General features: G+C 46.1%; 1 protein-coding gene across 1 annotated transcript in view; it reads left to right on the plus strand.

The window, feature by feature from the left end:
* LOC121282430 (voltage-dependent L-type calcium channel subunit alpha-1S-like) overlaps positions 1-12,312 on the plus strand; it is a 746,261-nt gene that overhangs the window by 454,372 nt on the left and 279,577 nt on the right. The window contains exon 16 of the mRNA XM_041196142.1: positions 1,470-1,539. Within this exon, the coding sequence (XP_041052076.1) occupies positions 1,470-1,539 (70 nt within the window). The remainder of the gene's footprint in view (positions 1-1,469; positions 1,540-12,312) is intronic.

Consider the following 12,312-nt stretch of genomic DNA (forward strand, 5'->3'; position numbering starts at 1 on the left):
GGACAGTGGGAGTGGGTTTTGGTGGAGGGGGTGTTGGACGATGGGAGTGGGGTGTGGTGGAGAGGGTGTTGGACGGTGAGAGAGTGGTTTGGTGGAGGATGTGTTGGACGGTGAGGGTGGGGTTTGGCAGAGAGGGTGTTGGAAGCTGGGGATGGGGTTTGGTGGAGTGGGTGTTGGATGGTCGGGATGAAGTTTGGAGGAGGGTGTGTTGGACGGTCTAAATGGGATTTGGAGGAGGGTGTGTTGGACGGTTGGGATGGGGTTTGGAGGAGAGTGTGTTGGAGGGTCAGCATGGGGTTTAGAGGAGGGTGTGTTGGACAGATGGGGTGGAGTTTGGTGGAGGGTGTATTGGACAGTGAGTGTGGAGTTTGGTGGAGGGGGTGTTGGATGGATGGAGTGGGGTTTGGTGGAGAGAATGTTTTACTGTCGGAATGGGGTTTGGAGGAGGATGTGTTGGACAGATGGGGTGGGGTTTGGAGGACGGTGTGTTGGATGGTTGGGATGGGGTTTGGAGGAGGGTGTGTTGGAAGGTGAGGGTGGGGTTTGGTGGAGGGGATGTTAGTGGATGGGATGGGGTTTGGTGGAGGGGATGTTGCATGGTCGGGATGGGGTTTGGAGGAGGGTGTGTTGGACGGTCGGCATGGGGTTTAGAGGAGGGTGTGTTGGACAGATGGGGTGGAGTTTGGTGGAGGGTGTATTGGACAGTGAGTGTGGAGTTTGGTGGAGGGGGTGTTGGATGGATGGAGTGGGGTTTGGTGGAGAGAATGTTTTACGGTCGGAATGGGGTTTGGAGGAGGATGTGTTGGACAGATGGGGTGGGGTTTGGAGGACGGTGTGCTGGATGGTTGGGATGGGGTTTGGAGGAGGGTTTGTTGGAAGGTGAGGGTGGGGTTTGGTGGAGGGGATGTTAGTGGATGGGATGGGGTTTGGTGGAGGGGATGTTAGTGGATGGGATGGGGTTTGGTGGAGGGGATGTTGTATGGTCGGGATGGGGTTTGGAGGAGGGTGTGTTGGACGGTCGGCATGGGGTTTGGAGGAGGGTGTGTTGGACGGATGGGGTGGAGTTTGGTGGAGGGGATGTTGGACAGTTGGGGTGTGGTTTGGTGGAGGGGATATTGATGGTGGGGGTGTGGTTTGGTGGTTCCCAGCCTGTCCTTCCCTCCGCCCCAACCTGCCCTTCCCTCCGCCCCAGCCTTGTTACCTGGAATTACCGAGGATCTGTTCTGACTGTGAGATCTGGACTTGAAAGTATCAACAGGACAATCTCAAAAGGGGATCCTGGACTTGGCTTGGATTGTGGGCTGGGACATATATTGTACTTGTTAATTGGTGTATGTATACCCTGGGAATCAGAATAGCACTGACTGTGTATATGTCCACTGTGGTCGGGGAGGCTCTGGGTTGGGAATCTGTGTATTTTTAAGAATGTTATTGCTGGAATACTCATGTAATCTCCTTATCCTTTGCAGCTTAAAGTGGATGAGTTTGAAGCCAATGTCAATGAAGTGAAGGAACCTTACCCTTCTGCGGATTTTCCAGGTAATGCCAGGACTCACTGCTGATTCCACTTCAATGAGGGAGCCAAGAGAGTTTGCAGAAAGATTTGCATTTCCATAGCACCTTGTAACAAAACATCCCAAAGCACTTTCTCGTTAATGAAATGTCTTTTTGAAGTTACTGTTCATATGTAGGGAAACATGGCAGCATACTTGCACACAGCAAACTTCCAGAAAGAAAAATGAAATAAATGATCAAGACCCTGTGGAGCAACGATCACTCTAGGTTGCATGAGTGTGCAGCTGTGCAGCAATTGGTAATGTGCTGCTCAGGGAACAAACAGGCTGAATACAAATAATAGCCCCTTTAAGATGCAAATGTGATGTGAGAAAAAACTTTTTCACACAGCGAGTGGTTCAGGTCTGGAATGCACTGCCTGGAGGAGTGACGGAAGCAGGTTCAATAGCATTCAAGAGGATATTAGATGATTATTCGAATTGAAACAATGTGCGGGGGTATGGGGAAAGGGCAGGACAATTGCACTAGGTGATAATGTACATTTGGAGAGCCGGTGCAGACACGATGGGCCAAGTGGCCTCCTTCTGGGAAGAGTGTCCTCTGCAGTCACCGTCACTGTGACGCAGTCTGGGAAGAGTGTCCTCTGCAGTCACTGTCGCCAAGTGAAAAAAATAAAGAGTGACATCACAGGAAAACCGTAAGTTGATTGGTTGGTAAGTAACTGCTAGTTTGAACTACCTATCCTAAGATGATTTCAGACTAAAGGTCTGGGGCCCAAGATCAGAGGCCTAACACCTCAGCTTCAACTCAGCAGAGAGAGCGAGTTCCAGTTGATTTTAAAAAGTGTATTTTGAATCTCTATTCTAACTTGCTTTCAGATTAAAGGTAAATAGGAGAAATATTTTACAGATTGATAAACTAAAGACCAATAGGAAATTTAAAAACAAATTGAAAAACTAATTAAATAAAATAAAGATGCAGTGCCAGACGATGTGTTGTAGCTGCATGATGTGGGAGTTGGGGGACCCCATTGTGGTTCATAGTGACCACATTTGTAGCAAATGTTGGTTGCCCGAGGAACTCCGGCTCAGGGTTGATGAGCTGGAGTCTGAGCTTTGGACATGGTGACACATCAGGAAGGGGGAGAGTTACCTGGACACTGCGTTTCAGGAGACAGTCACATCCCTTAGATTCCTTAAATTCGGCCAGTGGTCAGGGACAGGAGGGTGTGAATATGAGTGAGGCAGGTAGAGGGATCCAGGAAGTAGCACTGCAGGAGCCTCAGCCCATGCCCTTATCCAACAGGTTCGAGATTCTTGCTCCCTGTGTGGACGAGAGCGGGGACTGTAGGGAGGATGAACAAACTGACCAAAGCACCTTGGTACGGGGGGGAGAGAAAAGAGAAACTGCACTGGGGAGTACAGTTCCCTAGTACTGGGGAAAGAAGGAGCTATTCCGTTTGGACGGGCTCCACTTGAATCATGCTGAGACCAGTGTCCTGGCGAATCACATAGCTAGGATTGTAGATCGGGCTTTAAACTCAGTAGTAAGGGGGAGGGTTCAGTTGCATGGAAATGTAAAAATTCAAGGTTTAAGGAGAGGGTAACTCTGAGCCGGAGTTCCTCGAGCAACCAACATTTGCTACAGATATGGTCACTAGGAACCACAATGGGGTCCACCAGCTCCCACATCATGCAGCTACAACACATTGCCTGGCCCTGCATCTCCATTTTATTTAATTAGTTTTTCAATTTGTTTTTAAATTTCCTACTGGCCTTTAATTTATCAATAGTGTAGGGAATAGTGTAGTTAGGGGAATAGATACTGTTCTCTGTAGCCAGGATTGAGAGTCCGAAGGCTGTGTTGCCTACCTGGTGCCAGGGTTAAGGATATCTCATCTGGGCTGCAGAGGAACTCGTAGTGGAAGGGGAAAGATCCAGTTGTCGTGGTCCACTTAGTTACCATCGTTGGTAACTATAGGCAGAACGAAGAAAGAGGCTCTGCTGAGGGAATATGAGCAGCTAGGGGCTAAATTAAAAAGCAGAACCAAATAGGTAATAATCTCTGGATTACTACCTGAGCCATGAGCTAATTGGCACAGGGTCAATAAGATTAAAGAAGTAAGTGTGTGGCTCAAAGATTGGTGTGGGAGAAATAGGTTCGAATTCATGGGACATTGGCACCAGTACTGGGGAAAGGGGGAGCTATTCCGGGGGCTCCACTTGAATCATGCTGGGACTAGTGTCCTGGCAAATCACATAACTAGGGTTGTAGATATTGCACCAAAGAATCATATAAGAGTAGAGAAAATTGACAATAAGGCAAACTTAAAGGCTTTGTATCTGAATGCGCGTAGCATTCAGGATAAAACTCATGAGTTAACAGCGCAAATAGAGATAAATAGAAATGATTTGGTGGTAATTACTAAGACGTGGTTACAGGGAGAACAGGTTTGGGAGTTGAATATCCAAGGGTACTCAGTGTTTCGGAAGAATAGGCCGGAAGGAAAAGGAGGTGGTGTAGCTTTGTTAGTAAAGGAAGAGATCAGTGCTATAGTGAGGAATGCTGTAGACACTGGAGAGCAAGACATAGAGTCAGTCTGGGTAGAAATAAGAAATAACAAGGGAGACTTATAAAGAAGGCAAATGCACATGGGATACAAGGTAATTTGATAAGGTGGATTCGAACTTGGCTTAGTTGTAGGAGACAGAGGGTGATGACAGAAGGATGCTTTAGTGACTGGAAGGCAGTGTCCAGTGGCGTACCACAGGGATCTGTGCTGGGTCCCCTATTATTCGTCATTTATTTAAGGGACATAGATGACAATTTGAGGGGTAGGATTAGTAAATTTGTGGATGACACAAAGATTGGCTGGGTGGTTAACAGTGAGGTTGAGTGCCTTGGGCTACAGGAAGATATAGACGGGATGGTCAAATGGGCAGATAAGTGGCAGATGGAATTTAACCCTGAAAAGTGTGAGGTGATACACTTTGGAAGGAGTAATTTGACAAGGAAGTATTCAATGAACGGCATGACACTAGGAAGTTCTGAGGAACAAAGGGACCTTGGTGTGTGTGTCCACACATCTCTGAAGGCGGAGGGGCATTTGAGTGGCTTGGTGAAAAAGGCATACGGGACACTTGCCTTTATCAGTCGAGGCATAGATTACAAAAGTAGGGGGTCATGTTGAAGTTGTATAGAACCTTGGTAAGGCCACAGCTGGAGTACTGTGTACAGTTCTGATCGCCACATTATAGGAAGGATGTGATTGCACTGGAGGGGTGCAGAGGAGATTCACCAGGATGTTGCCTGGGATGAAACATTTAAGCTATGAAGAGAGGTTGGATAGACTTGGGTTGTTTTCGTTGGAGCAGAGAAGACTGAGGGGCGACCTGATCGAGGTGTACAAGATTATGAAGGGCATGGACAGGATGGATAGGGAGCAGTTGTTCCCCTTAGTTGAAGGGTCAGTCACGAGGGAACACAAGTTCAAGGTGAGGGGCAGGAAGTTTAGAGTGGATGTGACGAAAACTTTTTAACCCAGAGGGTGGTGACGGTCTGGAATGCGCTGCCTGGGAGGGTGATGGAGGCGGGTTGCCTCACATCCTTTAAAAAGTACCTGGATGAGCACTTGGCACATCATAACATTCAAGGCTATGGGCCAAGTGCTGGTAAATGGTATTAGGTAGGTGTTTCTCACGTGTTGGTGCAGACTCAATGGGCCAAAGGGCCTCTTCTGTACTGTGTGATTCTCTGATTCTGTGAACAAAGTCCCTGCTGGGAGTAATCTATAGGTCTCCAAACAATAGTTCAGCAATAGGGCACAGTATAAACCAGGAAACACTGGGAGCGTGTAAGAAAGGTATGGTTTTAATCATGGGTGATTTTAATATGCATATAGACTGGGCTAATCAAATTGGCAAGGGTAGCCTTTAGGGAGAGTTCATAGAGTGTATTAGAGATTGTTTCTTGGAACACCATGTTGTGGAACCAACCAGGGAGCAGGCTATTCTTGATTTGGTTTTGCGTAATGAGATGGGATTAATTAATGATCTCATAGTAAATCATCCCCCGGGAAGAGTGATCATAGCATGGTCAGTTTGAGAGCGAGAAACTTGAGTCCCACACTAGCGTTCAGGAGTTAAACAAATGTAACTACATAGGCATGAGGGCAGATTTGGCCCTAGTGGGCTGGGCAAGAAGACTACAAAGTAGGACTGTTGGTAAACAGTGGCAAATATTTAAGGAGCTATTCAATTGCTCCCAAGTAAAATATACTCCAAAGAGGAAGAAAAATGTTAAGGGGGGGGGAAAGCATCCATCGCTGAGCAAGGAAGTTAAAGATAACATAAAGGCAAAAACTAAGGCATACCAAATTGCAAAGGTCAGTGGCAGGCTGGAAGATTGGGAAACATTTAAAGATCAACAAAGGGTTCCTAAAAAAAAATAAAAAGAGCAAGGGTAAATTTTGAAAGAAAACTAGCACAAAATGTAAAAACTAATAGCAAAAGCTTTTACAAGTATATAAAAGGAAAAAGAATAGCTAAAGTGAATGTTGGTCCCTTGAAGGATGAGAATGGGGAGTTAATAGTGGGGAACACAGAAATGGCAAAGATGCTTAATCAATATTTTGCCTCAGTTTTCACGGTGGAGGACACTAGTACCACCCCAATAGTAACAGGTAGTGCAGAGGGCATAGAAAAGGAAGAACTTAGACCAATCACCAACACTAGAGAAAAAGTACTGAGCAAACTATTGGGATTAAAGGATGACAAGTCCCCAGGACCTGATGGCCTATATCCCAGGGTCTTAAAGGAAGTGGCAGCAGAGATAGTGGATGCATAATATTCCAAAATTCCCTGGATTCTGGAAAGGTTCCAGTGGATTGGAAAAATGCTAATATAACGCCCTTATTCAAAAAGTAGGGGAGACATAAAGTAGGAAACTGTAGACCAGTTAGTTTAACGTCTGTCGTTGGGACATTGTTGGAATCCATTATTAAGGAAGTAGTAATGGTGCATTTGGAAAATCAGAATGCAATCTATCAGAGTCGGTATGCTTTTATGAAGAGTAAATCGTGTTTGACTAATTTGCTAGAGTTCTTTGAAGATGTGACAAGCAAAGTGGATAATGGGGATCCTGTAGATGTAATATGTCTGGACCTCCAGAAAGCCTTTGATAAGGTGCCACACAAAAGATTGATACACAAGATAAGATCACACGGAGTTAGGGGTAATATATTAGCCTGGTTGGAGGATTGGCTAACCAACAGAAAGCAGAGAGTCGGGATAAATGGGTTTTATTCTAGATGGCAAGCTGTAACTAGTGGGGTGCCACAGGGTTTGGTCCTTGGGCTCCAACTATTTACAATCTATATTAATGATTTGGATTTGGGGCTAGAAAGTACTATGGTTAAATTTGCAGATGACACCAAAATAGGTGGGAAAGTAAGTTGCAATGAAGAAATAAGAAATTTGCAAATGGATATGGACAGGTTAGGTGAATGGGCCAAAACTTGGCAGATGGGGTTTATCGCGGATAAGTGTGAGGATGTCCATTTTGGTCAGAGGAATAAAAAGGCAACTTACTATTTAAAGTGAGAGATGCTTCAGTGCAGAGGGATCTGGGTGTCCTCGTGCATGAATCGCTGAAAGCTAGTATGCAGGTACAGCAAGTAATAAGGAAGGCAAATGGAATTTTGGCATTAATTGCTGAAGGAATAGAGTATAGAAATGCAACTGTACAAGGCATTGGTGAGACCGCAACTGGAGTACTGTGCACAGTTTTGGTGCCCTTACTTGAGGAAGGATGTAGTTGCATTGGAGGCAATTCAGAGGAGGTTCACTAGATTGATTCCAGAGATGCAGGGCTTGTCTTATGAGGAGAGATTGAGCAGTTTAGGCCTAAACTTGCTAGAGTTTAGAAGGATGAGAAGAGATCTAATTGAGGTATATAAGTTGCTAAAGGGGATAGACAAAGTAGACGTGGAGCAGATTCTTTCCCTTGTAGGGCATTTCAGAATGAGAGGCCATAGTTTTAGGCTAAGGGGTGGTAGATTTAAATCAGAGATGAGGAGGAATTACTTTTCTCAAAAGGTCGTGAATCTGTGGAATTCACCACCTCAGGGTGCAGTGGATGCCTGGACGCTGAATAAATTTAAGGAGAAGATAGACAGATGATACTGTTCCTTGAAGATAAAACCTTGGGTAGCTCTTGGGACTTTTGTCAAGTTGTGCCACACACCTTGTCAGGACCATGAGCGGGTCTAATTTCTGCAGCTAGAACCGTTACCTGATCTGCTGACAAGGACATCCTTCTCAGGACAAATCTCGTGGAGTCCTGCAAGACTCATGGGCTTCCCGTTGAGCTTCTAGTAGGCAAGTCTAGTGTGTCTAGTGGGAATGCACGGGCCTATGTGTTTCATTTTGGCTCCTTGTACCTTCTCTTTGGGTTTGGGGGGCACTTCTTGCACCCTCAGTTTTCCTTCATTTTTTGCAGCTACACCTTCCATCTGATTCCCCCTACTTTCCCAAATTTCTGGGGGTTATTTAGGAAGGGTCTGCACGAGTTCCCAGGTCTATGGGAGCCAGTCAGCGAGGGGAGCAGCATTCCTGGCTGCTAAAACCCTCTGTTCCTTGGCAAGAGGGTTGAGGCTGGGAGAGACATAGTTCTTGAACTGCTGAAACAAAATTACTTCCCTAATCTGTTGTAGGTGCAGTCAAGTTTGAGGACTCGCACCCACTGGTCAAATGCTAAATGTTCAATTCTCTTGAATTCCACGAAGGTGTGGGTGGGTTTTTTATGGGGGTTCAGGAATTGTTGGCTTGATGCCTCCAGTATGTGTTAGTAGATTAGTAGGCATTGAGGATAGCAGCATTTGTCTGATCAGAACTGGCAGACAATTTTGGCAGGCAGCATGGAATAAACCTCATGGCCATTCCTACCAGCTGACCTTGTTATCAGGAATGTCCAAAACTCTACTGGCCATTGTATCAGAGCTGCCAGATTCTTGAAGGCTGTGAAGATAGTTTCCACACCCTCTTCTTCAAAAACAGGGACAGATCAGGAATACATTAGGGAATCAAAATTTACAGTTGGCCAGCAGTGGGAAAGAGCAAACTACAGTGGGAATAGAGACAGTGCGGAGAAGGAGAGAGTTCAGTCAGTGAGCAATGGGAAGGAGTGAGACCAGAGCGGGGATATAAACAGCACGGAAAATGATAGATTTCAGTTATTGAGCAACAGGAATGAGCGAGAACAGAGCAGGGATATAAACAGTGCAGAGAAGCAGAGACTAAGAGCAGGGATATAAACAGCGTGGAGAAGGGAGAGTGGTCTGTCAGAGCACAATGGGAGGGAGCAAGACCAAAACAGGGATATAAACTGAGCGGAGAAGGAGAGAGTTCAATAAGTGAGCAACACGATGGTTCGAGACCAGAGCAGCGACATACACTTTACGGAAAACCAGCGAGTTCAGTCAGTGAGCATCGTGAAGGAGTGAGACCAGAGCAGGGAAAGAAACAGCGCGGAGAATGAGAGAGTTCACTCAGTGTGCAATGGGCCAGAGCTAGACCAGAGCAGGGATATAAACAGCACAGAGAAGGAGAGAGTCCAGTCAGCGATCACAAGAAGGTGCGAGATCAGAGTAGGGATATACACAACGCAGAGAAGGAAAGAGTTCTGTCAGTGCACAACGGGAAGGAGTGAGAGATTTGCAGTATAATAAACAGCACAGAGAAGGATAGAGTTAAGTCGCTGAGCAACGGAAAGGAGTGAGACCAGAGCAGGGAAGTAAACAGCACGGAGAAAGAGAGTTCAGTCAGCGAGTAACGGGCAGGAGGGAGACCAGAGCGGAGATATAAGCAGCACGGAGAATGATAGAGTTTAGTCAGTTTGCAATGGGAAGAGGTGAAATCAGAGCAGGGATATAAACAGCACGAAGAAGGAGTCAGTTCAGTCAGTGAACAGCGGGAAGGAGTGAGAGAATTGCTGGTATATATACAGCTTAGAGAAGGATCTCTAGAGTTCAGTCAGTGCACAACGGGAACGAGCGAGACTAGAGCAGGGATAGTTGCGAATGGAAAGTTGTCTCAAGTGGTGTTCCACAGGGCTCGGTGTTGGGACCCTTGCCGTTTGTGTTATGTATTAATGATTTGGAAGTGAACGTGGGGGGCACGATTGGGAAATTTGCAGATGCCACAAAGATTGGCCAAGCAGTGGATAGTGTAGAGGATAGCCATAATCTCCAAAATGATATAGATGGGTTCGTGGAGTGGGCAGTAAAGTGGCAAATGGATTTTAACATAGAGAAGTGTGAGGTCATACATTTAGGGAGGTCAAACAGTTTCAGAGATTACAAAATAAATGGGAATATACTAAGAGGGGTAGATGAAGTGAGAGATCTTGGCGTAAAAGTACACAGGTCCATGAAGGCAGCAGTTTGAGTAGATAAGGTTGTAAAGAAGGCAAATGGAATGCGCTCCTTCATTGGCAGAGGTATAGAATATAAAATTAAGAATATAATGTTGGAGTATTGTGCGCAGTTCTGGTCACCACATTACAGGAAGGACGTAATAGATCTGGAGAGAGTGCAGAGGAGATTTACAAGAATGTTGCCAGGGTTAGAAAAATGTAGCTACGAGGAGAGATTGGATAAATTGGGGTTATTTTCCCTGGAAAAAAGAAGGCTGAGAGGTGACTTGATTGAGGTGTACAAAATTCTGAGGGGAATAGATAGAGTGGACAGGTTAAAGTTGTTTCCCTTGATGCAGAATTCTAGAGCCAGGGGACATAGATTCAAGATAAGTGGCAGAAGGTGTAGGGGGGTCATGAGGAAGAGCTTTTTTTACACAGAGGGTAGTGGGTGTCTGGAATTCGCTGCCCAATTTGATGGTAGAGGCAGAAACTTTAAACTCTTTTTATTAAAAAGTACCTGGATCTGCACCTAAAGTGCTGTAAGCTGCAGGGCTATGGGCCAGGTGCAGGAAGGTGGGATTAGAAAGGGCACCTGGGTGTCCTCGGGTTGGCATGGACAAGATGGGCCGAATGACCTCCTTCTGTGCTGTAACTTTTCTATGGTTCTATAAACAGCGCAGGGAAGGAGAGAGTTGTTCAGTCAGTGAGCAATGGGAAGGTGCGAGACCAGAGCAGTGAAATACACAGCATGGAGAACCAGAGAGTTCAATCAGTGTACAGCGGGAAGGAGCGAGAGAATTGCAGGGATATAAACAGCACGGAGAAGGACAAACGAAGAGCAGGGATATAAACAGCACAGAGATGGAGAGTGTTTAGTCATGATCAGAGGAAGGTGCGAGATCAGAGCAGGGATATACACCGCAGAGAAGGAAAGAGTTCTGTCAGTGCACAACGGGAAGGAGCGAGGCTAGAGCTGGGATATAAACAGCGCAGAGAAGGAAAGAGTTCAGTCAGTGAGCAACGGGAAAGGGAGACCTCAGTCAGTGATAAATGGGAAGGAGCGAGACCAGAGCAGAGATGTAACCAGCGCAGAGAAGGAGAGAGTTCAGAGAGTGGGTAATGGGAAGAGGTGAGACCAGAGCAGGGATATAAACAGCGCAGAAAAGGAGAGATTTCTGTCAGTGAGTAACGGAAAGGAGCCAGACCAGAGCAGGGATAACAGCGCGGAGAAGGAGAAATGATGAGCAGGGTTATAAACAGTGCAGAGCAGAAGAGAGTTTAGTCAGTGAGCAAACGGAAGGAGTGAGACTAGAGCAGCAATATACACAGCACGGAGAACCAGGGAGTTCAATTAGTGAGCATTGTGAAGGAGCGACACCCGAGCAGGAATATAAACAGCGTGGAGAAGGCATGCATTCTGTCAGTGCACAACAGGAATGAGAGGGAGCGGAGCAGGGATATAAATAGCGCAGAGAAGGAAAGTGTTCTGTCAGTGAGCAAGGGGAAGGAGCAATACTAGAGCAGGGAATTAAACAGTGCGGTGAAGGAGAACTGAAGAACAGGGTTATAAACAGTGTGGAGAAGCAGAGAGTTCAGTCAGTGAGCAACGAGAAGGAGTGAGAGAATTGTAGGTACATAAACAGCATGGAGAAGGATAGAATTAACTCATTGAGCAACGGGAAGGAGCAAGACCAGAGTACGGTTATAAACAGTGCAGAGAAGGAGAGAATTCTATTAGTGAGCAGCAGGAAGGTGCGAGAATAGAGCAGGGATAAACCAGTGCAGAGAAGGACAAATGAAAGGCAGGGATATAAACATGCGGAGAAGAAGAGAGTTCAGTCAGTGATTAACAGGAAGAAGTGAGACCAGAGCAGGGATATGAACAGTGCGGAGAATGAGAGAGTTCAGTCAGTGATCAGCTGGAAGGAGCAAGACCAGAGCAGGGATATGAACAGCGCGGGGAAGGAGAGAGTTCAGTCAGTGATTAATGGGAAGAAGCAAGAGAATTGCAGTTATTTAAACAGCACAGAGAAAGATAGAGTTAACTCATTGAGCAACGAGAAGGAGCGAAACCAGAGTAGGGAAAATAAACAGCATGGTGAAGGATAAATGAAGAGCAGGATATGAACAGCACGGAGAAGGAGAGAGTTCAGTCAGCATGTAACGCGATAGTGCGAGACCAGAGCAGCGATATAAACAGCACGGAGAAGAAGAAATGAAGAGTAGGGGTATAAGCAGGGCAGAAAAGGAGAGAGTTCAGTCTGTGAACATCGTGAAGGAGAGACATCATTCAGTGAGCAAACAATGAGCAAGTGAGAGCAGGTATAAAACAGTGCAGAGGAGGAGAAAGTTCCATCAGTTAACAGTGGGAAGGAGTTGGAG

Source organism: Carcharodon carcharias, chromosome 9 (assembly GCF_017639515.1).
Source record: "Carcharodon carcharias isolate sCarCar2 chromosome 9, sCarCar2.pri, whole genome shotgun sequence".
Classification (NCBI taxonomy): Eukaryota; Metazoa; Chordata; class Chondrichthyes; order Lamniformes; family Lamnidae; genus Carcharodon; species Carcharodon carcharias.